Raw genomic sequence first — 9,207 nt, 5'->3', positions numbered from 1 at the left:
TGTTTTAAATACTACCTCCCTGTCTGTAATCATAAGCTCATACACAGCCACAGTCGCTGTACCTACAACTAAATTAAAAGTTGAGGAAGCCAGGACATTGTTGTAACTTATATTTGTAACTTAATTTTCTTCCCCCTCATTTGCTATCATATTGGTGCTTGCTAAGTATTTGCTGGGTCATTTTTCATATATTTGCAAACAAGAAAGTAGCCTTTATACAAGTCTATCTTTATTTGTAAAAAATAATATACAACTAAAGCTAAATTGATTTTTAAAATCAAAGTTCATTTAGTGATAATGTACATTTTATAATAAAATTGTAGTAAAATACTGACATTTGAGAGTTTAAACAAAGTATCATTCATGTAAAAATCATGTTGTCGCATGTAAAATTTAATTAGAAAATTCATAGTTCACAAAAGTACGTATATTTTGTTGATAGCTCATGAGAACATTATCATAAATTTACTCAAGATACAGAACAAAATTCACAGTTAGGCTTGACATTTCGTACTATAAAATTTTACACTGAATCCACTGATACTTCTGTTAATAAGGTACACTTGGAATAATCGATTCAGACTACCAATGACCGGACATTTTATTGTATAACCAAGAGCTATTGGTTTTACAATACGTCTAGTAATCAATTATTTCACCAATAATTTAAATGAGAAATCTAGTTTTAACAGCACTGACATATACTCTTAGCAGGATAATTAAAATAAAAAGCACTAGCAGCTTTGATTTCCATTTTCATGAATACATACAAGACAAATCTGTACTTAATAGTTAAAATCTGTACAAAAAGTCAAGCCCTGAAGTATTTTTCCTCCAAGAGAAAAGTTCAGATGTTAAAACTCTGTTAAAAAATAAAAGAGAGAGAGAGAGAGGTAGTGTGTGAAAGGATTTTTTACTTAAAATGTTGAACCCCTGCACCACTTATAGTATAAATGAAATTTAACCTACATGTTAACATTTTACTGTTCTAGAGTCAAATTTCTATACCTCACAGAAGGTTAAAGCTGGAATGCCATTAGCAAACGGTGGTAGAGAAGTGGAAGAAACTGGGTGAATTCAACAAAAAAGTACATTGCATTACATAACGTTGTGCAGTTAATAGTTCCGCGATAATCTGTTTAGTGGTAACGTGAGCAAAATACACTAAGTATTCTGAGTCAAGTGACCTGCCTTCAGTCCAAGACTTCTTCATATATCTTTACCCTAGACAGAAAATATCCTTCAAAACGGAGTCACTGAATTCTTCATTGCTTCCCTAGCACGCAGCTGTTACGGAGGGACCCATTCTAGCCCTACTGTAAAATGAATGAATAACTCACTCTGAGAGAAGGAGCCGTAAGCCACAGCGGACTTAAGCGCTGCCCGCAGTCCTGGGTTTCTACATACAGGCCTACTGCGGGGCCCGTGCGTGCGGACAGGGAAGTCAGGCGAGGGATGGAAGTCAGCAGCCTCGCCCTTCACTTGTTCTAAGTGGATGCCCTGGAAAGTAATCAATAGCCTCATAGAATCACTAGCAATACACTCTACCGGTCCAAGGTGAATAGTCTTATCTTTTCTCATAAAGTACAGGTAGTGTTCCTAGAAATCCCATTAGGGAAAAAAACCAAATCATCTCATGTAAAAAAGTGCACAAGTGTGTCGTGTGTGTAAAAATCTCTTAATTTGGGTGCATTTTTAAATCCAAAATGATTCCTACTACTCAAATACATAGCAGAGTATTAAAAGCACACCCACGAAACACACACCAACAGCAAATGGAATGATTCCAATGAGACGGGGGTGCGGGTGAGGAGACGAAGGGAGTCTCAGGTGTGACCAGATGACGGCGCTGCCTTTTCAACGTTAAGTTATACGCACAAGGAGTGAGTCTGTGAATGTGAAAACTATGGGATGAACAAGCTTGGAACTTGAACAACAGTTACAGTTTCTTAATTCAGGAACACGGTGTCAATGCTTTATGATGTAGGAAGCGACTCCCAAAAACAGGCGATTGGTTTGATTTCTTAAATATTAGGGGGAAAAAAAAGCATCTGAAAAAATTACTTGTAACAACGAACAACAGAGGAACAACATTAAAAAATCAAGATAAAATATAGGGAACATAGGAGCTGAGGTCCCCAAGGTACCAAAGGGCAGAATCAGACTTCTTCACATTAGAATTTTAAAAAATATAGTTAAAGGAAAAGCTAACTGGGCTCTGCACAGCAGGTTAAAAAATATGCAACCACTTCGAACGGAAATGATCTGGTCCTCTCAGTTCTGAGAATGTGCTCTAACATCCAGTTCTCTAGAGACAAAATAACAAAAGCATGTAATTTCATTAGCAAAGGCCCCTTTCAGACTTAAACTCACCTCTGACAAACTGAAGTTTATATTAACAATGATCAAACTACTATTATAACAACATTTCAAGCTTGCAATATTAATTTTCTCATGCCTACTCCAGGTCACTGGTTCAGAGGTATATATGCTTTGAACAGCCAAATCTACAAGTCCCTGCGGCATCCTCACTCCAAAGACATTCGGACAAAGGCTTCATAGAGTTATGATCGTTCCGTCTTCTTCTAAGAGTTTTTGATCCGGAGCATGTGTTTCTGTATTTGTGCCACTTGCTACAGGTGCTAAGCTCACTTCGTTAGAAGGAATAAAGCCGTTCTGTCCAGACTCAAAATTCAGTTCTATCTGCGTTAATGATTCGAGGCTCTCCGTATTAGGAACAGCTTTAGGAATCTGCTGCGGCATTCCATTATCTTCGATAACAATGTCATCTTCATCACTGTCTTCGTCCTCTGGCTCAAAGCTTGGTTCTACCTGCTGGACACAGCCCAGGAGGCTGTTATCTGTGGACTGGCCGGAGCTGCCGGAAGTCCTACTGTTCCGAACCACATTATTCCTCTGGTTTGCTGGTCTCACCGTTATAATGAGGTTGCGGCTGTTGGCGATCATCATGTCTGTTACTTGGTCAAGACTCTTCCCTGAAACTTCTATGCCATTAACTTCTAAAACTTCATCATTAACAGCTAGTAGTCCTGTGCTTTGAGCCAGGCCTCCTGGGACAAGTCTAGATATAAAGATCCCTGGGACCTTCTCTAAGCCATGTGGCGTGACCCTGACACTGGAGCCGTCGCGGATGTAGAACCCTAAGGGTTTTTCAGTGCCGTATTTGTAAAGACGAACCCTACGGTGTGTTTCTGGGAGAATGTCCACATCTATAATAGAAGACACAGGTCTGAAGTCTTGGGGCATACTAATGACTATGTGTGGCTTTTTTCTATGGTTGTCAGGACGCAATACATTGGTTAAAACATTCTTCTTCTTTATTAGTGTGTCTGTACCAAAGGCACTGTAGTCTGCTTCTTCTGTTTAAAAAAATAAAATAAAATAATTACAGAGATGATGTAAAAACACCCAGTTTACCCACAGTTGAATCCATACAGAGAGATAACTCACATGTATTTGGTACATAAACAATTTACTTTTTTTTTTTTTTTTTTTGACAGATCACAAGTAGGCAGAGAGACAGGCAGAGAGAGAGTGGAGGAAGCAGGTTCCCTGCCAAGCAGAGAGCCTGATGCGGGGTTCAATCCCAGGACCCTGGGATCATGACCTGAGCCTAAGGCAGAGGTTTTAACCCACTGAGCCACCCAGGCGCCCCAGTACATAAACAATTAAAATATTAGCCTATTCTAATCAGATCAAAAGGCAGCACAGTAGTAAGACCTGCTGTACCAGAAAGAAACCACTAGGTGGCCCTCTCAAGCACACATCATAAAATCCCAAATGTTTAATCTGATAAAGCTCAAGGACTACTTACAACAGTAAGAGGTGAAAATCAAATTCTTGTTAAGTTTACACACACATTTTAAACAGCATTTCAAGTGAGTTACTTAAAACATATTTTTCCTTCATTTGTTTAAGAAACTCTAGGTTGGGGGCGCCTAGGCGGCTCAGCGGGTTAAGCCTCTGCCTTTGGCTCAGGTCATGATCCCAGGGTCCTGAGATAGAGCCCCGCATCAGGCTCTCTGCTCAGCGGGGAGCCTGTTTCCTCCTCTCTCTCTGCCTGCCTCTCTGCCTACTTGTGATCTCTGTCTGTGTCAAATAAATAAATAAAATCTTAAAAATAAATAAGTAGGGCGCCTGGGTGGCTCAGTGGGTTAAGCCGCTGCCTTCGGCTCAGGTCATGATCTCAGGGTCCTGAGATCAAGTCCCGCATCGGGCTCTCTGCTCAGCAGGGAGCCTGCTTCCTTCTCTCTCTCTCTCTGCCTGCCTCTCAGTGTACTTGTAATTTCTCTCTGTCAAATAAATAAATAAAATCTTTAAAAAAAAGAAAAAAAAAAATAAATAAGTAAAGAAAGAAAGAAAGAAAGAAAGGGACACTTTTGATTCCCAAGGTAAATCAAGGGAACAAACTTGTATTACAGGCAGCGGGGCAGATGATGTAATTCAATGAAACAGACAATATGCATGAAATGATCATGTAAATTAGATGAATGTATATCTAGAATTTAGGAATTTTAGTCTACTGCAAATAAATGTTCTCCCTCAGTTTTCTGGGGGAGATCTTATCTTCAATTTCTCCACTTTTGAAAGAGGCTGAAGTCTAAGATTGAACTTTTCTTCACTGTGTGAAAAAGAAGTGTGGAGGCCCCTTTCTTGGCGGTTGTGCCACAGTCTTTCTTCCACTACAGGAATTTGTGTGGCCAAATCCCATTTGCCATGGAGCCTTGTTTTTTAAGTAAAAATGTTCTCGTTTTTTAAATGCTGACACCTAATTAAAATAACAACAAAACAAACACCAGTTTGAGTCAAACAACTTGCATGGATAGCATTCCTGCTTCCACCCAGAGGATCTACCCTCTCTAATGTAAAACTAAGGGAAAACAGGGCACCTAAAACCAGATCTGCCTTCTGAAATCAAACTGCTGGAGGAAAATACCTACAAACAACACCTCATCAGAGAATGACAGGTTTAAAAAAAAAAAAAAAAGAAAAGAAATGAAATTAACATCAGGTGGGAAACTTGAAACCATGTTTCAAAAATAACAAAGGAGGAGAAACTAAAAATTCAGAATTTTCAAGGATAAAAATATATATATCCGAAGAACAAAGGAGATAAAATCCCTCTCCTGCAAAGAACTAGCTCAAAATCCTAGTCTCAGCAACTCCGGATAATAATACTATCACCACACTGTGACTGTACAGGCTCAGTTTATATTCTGTCCCTTGACTCTCACTCTATTGATAAATATTATCATCTTTACTACATAAACCAGGAAATGAAGAGTACAAAGTAATGATTAAGAGTACAAAATACAAAGACTGGACCTTTATTTTCTTACTAGACCAATACTTTACACATTCACAGAATGAGTATTAAGTGTCAGGTGTGTGTGTGTCTGAGTATGGAGAACTTTTTTTCCTCAGGCTGCTTCAATTCTCCAAGAGCTAGTTGCAGAGAAATGTACAAGACTTGGAGTACCTTAATTTTTGGCATTTCCCCCCCTCCGGGGATAATTCTGTCTTTATTTAGAAAGTATGTATACCCTGTTCTCACAGAGACAAATTTGTTTATAATTTGGCTTTGGAAATTAACTCACTGATATGAGAATCATTTTGCAACATTTGACCGAAAGCCTCTCAACGATGGTCTCCTTCTGAGTATGTTTTCTCAGAAGTATATATTTTCATTTTAAAAGAACCAATTAAGAAAACCCACATAGGATTTATAAGGAAATTTCCAGACCATACACACAGAGAGTAAAACTAAGTTGCCTACATGGGAAACCTGACCAAAAAAAAAAAAAAAGAAAAGAAAAAAGAAAACAACCCCAAATCTGCATAATTTGGCATCGCATCCAGACTGTTTGAATGCTCTCTGCTAAATTCTCAAAAGCAATATGCCCCAGCACAAAGGCACCTTTGTTCTCCCATCTAGCTAATCAGTTTCCAGCCACTGGGAAAAGAAATATTTTGGCAGAAAGCCAGGGTGCAGAGTGTTAGTTTAAAGTGTAAAGGTGACTGTCTACAGGGGACCGGGAATTCACTTTCTACCTGAGTCTGTGTGTCAAAGCACTGAACTCAGAATAAGATGAAAAGTTCGCAAACCTGGTTCCCAGCAACCTCTGTCGCCACAAAAACCCAGGCTTATGCAACAGTACAAGAGCGAGGCTCCCCCAGCAATCCCTCCCTCATCCCAAGCCTGTCCCTCGGCCACTATCTCGGCTGACGGCAATCAGCAAGGATCCACAAGGATCCACTCGGAATGCCTCTGAGGAGCCAAATTGCTTGTCTCAATTCCTTCCGAGCCGAAAGCTCCTGCCCTCCGCTCACGGGAGCAGCCTCGCACGCACTCCCTCTGGAACGGTCACTCTTCAGACCGTTAATTCTGAAAAATCTGGTTATCTCATTCCTTAACTCACAGGGAGTCGCAAGTCACAGATTCAGAGCAGAAGGTGAGGGTCCACCAGTAGTGAGTGGCAGGCACAGATCCAGGAAGGAAAAGCCTACAGTGTTAGAGCCCATCTGGAGAAAACCGACCAAAAATGAAAAACCAAACCCTCATATAACCCCCTTCATCATCCCTGTACAGTAGCGAAACAGTCACAGTTCATGGTAGGGTCATCGAGGAAGTTCAAGATTAGGACCCATTTAAAATTCTGTGAGAAGACAGGGAAGAATGAAGTAATTTTTGAAATCATCCTGTTCCGGGGCTGACCACCTTCTGCCCCAAAGAGCCGGACGGTGAGCGCTCCGGGTTCGCGGGTCACCCAGTCACTGCCGCAGGAGCCAATGGGCCAGACATAAAGAACGGCGAATGGCTGCGTTCCAAGAAAACCGCCAGCAAGCCGTGTTTGCAAACCCCTGTTCTAATCCAAAATGGTTAAAAAGAACTAAATCTGGCAACTTTAAAAGGATTAAACATCACCTAAAGCAATACTCAAAGCATGCAAATCCCTTCATTTCCTAATATAAGGAATCCTAATCACCAAACATTCCAGAAGCGCCCGCAACCTGGCCAGGCCGCAACCTGGCCAGGCCTCGAATCCCGGCCGCAGATTCAGTGAACCAGAGAGGAGTGGGGGGCTTGCTCTCGTGGAGCTTACAGTCTGCAGGAAGAGAAGGGCCATTACCACCTGCAATCTCATTATTTCAAAGGGGCCAGGAGCCTCGGTGTAGACAGACTGCGCCGCGGGCGCCCGGCCTGTGTGCAGGGTGCAGCAAGGCTTCTCCCGGGGAAGTGAGGTTTGCGCTGAGACTGGAAAAGCAGCCAGCAGCTAATCAGGTAGGACAGGGAGGAATGCTGCCGAAGCAGGGTCCAGCAAATGCGGGGAGCAGGATGGGGGAGGGGCAGAAACTCCCCGGGGAGGGAGGAGGAGGAGCCAAGGGCCCCTGCGGAAACCAGGCCTAGGGATGATGGACTTCAGCCTAAGGGCACTGGGAAGAAAACAAAGGTTTGGGTTTTTCTGTTAAACTCACCCTGACTTTAAGTGGGAGAGTGACCCTGAGGGAGACGACAGGCGTTACTGCCATCATTCTGAATAGTGCCTGGCCTCTAGCAGAGGCAGTGCTGATGGGGAAACAAATCTGAAAAATAATTAGAACTGCTGGAACAGGCTTGGTGACTGGCTGAACTACAGGTGTGTGTCACAGGTGACACCCAGGTTTCTGTCCTGAGCAACTGGTGTCCTACGCTGTTCTTCAAAACTCAACTGACAATTATGATGCATCTCTCTTGGAGCATTTTGAAATCGCGGCGGGATTCACTGAGAAGTGATCGTCAAGTGCACCTACAAACTAACGTCCGCTGCACAGCCCTAAGGATTGAGGGGCCTGGGCCACCAGGCAGTGTCTCAAGTGTGACAATGCGTAAAGCAAGCAAGGCTCTTCTAGGGTTTCCAACAAACTCTTTCCAACAAATGCGCCTTGTGGTGTCATCCAGAAGCAGAAGGTAACACAGCAAGAAGCTGTGGTGTGGATGTTCGGATCAGATCCGGTAGGGAGTCCGTGCGCATCCAAGGATTCCAGACTTGGCCGCCCCTCCCTGACTGGCTGGGAAACCTCTAAACTCCAAAAGGGGACCGGGGCTGGCAAAGTATCTGGGAATCCCTTCTGCGAACCTGACTTTTCAGATAGCAGGGATTTTGTTTTCTTTGGTTTCTGCTTCCATGATAATAGTCCTAGAGTACGGGGGCTTTTCTTCTAGCAATAAATTACGGTAAGACACAAAACCTTTCAAGATACGCAACGATACAATCTGAAATCTGAGTTCATACTATATAGTTTATGCATTCAACTGTGAACTTTCACTTCGAAGAAACTTCTGGTAGGGGTATCAGATTTTAAAAGACCACGTGATTTTAAAACTCAAAATGGTTTAAAAAAAATTTTTTTTTTAATCACTTGGTACCATGTAAGTGTAATTGCTGCCCTATTGATTCCTAAACTGGCATCAACAGGCCAAGAAAACAAAGTGTATTGTAATTAAGCAGTAAAATGTTACTATACTTAACATCACGCTTTGTATTAATTTCCTGAATTTACTGTTCAGTGAAGTTTGCCTAAAATCAGCTTCTGCTCAACATCTGTTGAGCTTTACAAGAAAAAAGTATCACTGTGAATCACAAGGCACCACGTAAGTCTTGTTAAGACGGACAATAAACAAGATAACTCACGCATACAGAAGGTAACTCCAGGTCTGATAAAGGTGGGAGGGTCAAGGGGCTTCCGTGATCCAACAAGACCCCCCCTCCCCCCTCCGAGGAAGTTATTTGAAGTTATTTGGGAGTGATAAGATCTGAAGGGTGGGGGAGGGGGTTAGTGAGGAGAGAAGCAAGAGCAGAAGCACCGGGACAGCAACACCATTTCCACGTCCGAGAGCTTGAGAGCTTGCGTGCCTGGTGGGCCTGGTTGAGCAGGACCGCGGGGCGGAGGGGGGGCGGGAATGGAGAAGGATGAGGCTGGGGAAGCCCAGAGCAGGAAGGATTTCACTCTGGGTGCAATGGGCGGCGGGGGAGGGGGGCATTAAACAGGAATGACTTGACCAGCTTACTTTTATGCTTTCCTTAAATCACGTTTGTATTACATTTATATGTTTATATTTTAACGGATTTTAGGGCACCTGGGTGGCTAAGTCGGTTAAACATCTGTCTTCTGCTCAGGTCGTGATGCCAGAGCCCTGGGACTGAG

The 9,207-nt window shown here is 42.5% G+C and overlaps 1 protein-coding gene across 1 annotated transcript in view; it reads right to left on the bottom strand.

The window, feature by feature from the left end:
* Positions 1–207: 207 nt before the first annotated feature.
* Positions 208–9,207, bottom strand: part of PARD6B (par-6 family cell polarity regulator beta) — a 16,471-nt gene continuing 7,471 nt past the window's right edge. Inside the window, exon 3 of the mRNA XM_059407224.1 lies at positions 208–3,380. Coding sequence (XP_059263207.1) covers positions 2,557–3,380 — 824 coding nt within the window. The 3' untranslated portion in view covers positions 208–2,556. The remainder of the gene's footprint in view (positions 3,381–9,207) is intronic.

Source organism: Mustela nigripes, chromosome 7 (assembly GCF_022355385.1).
Source record: "Mustela nigripes isolate SB6536 chromosome 7, MUSNIG.SB6536, whole genome shotgun sequence".
NCBI lineage: Eukaryota > Metazoa > Chordata > Mammalia > Carnivora > Mustelidae > Mustela > Mustela nigripes.
This window is presented reverse-complemented; position numbering and strand designations above follow the sequence as displayed.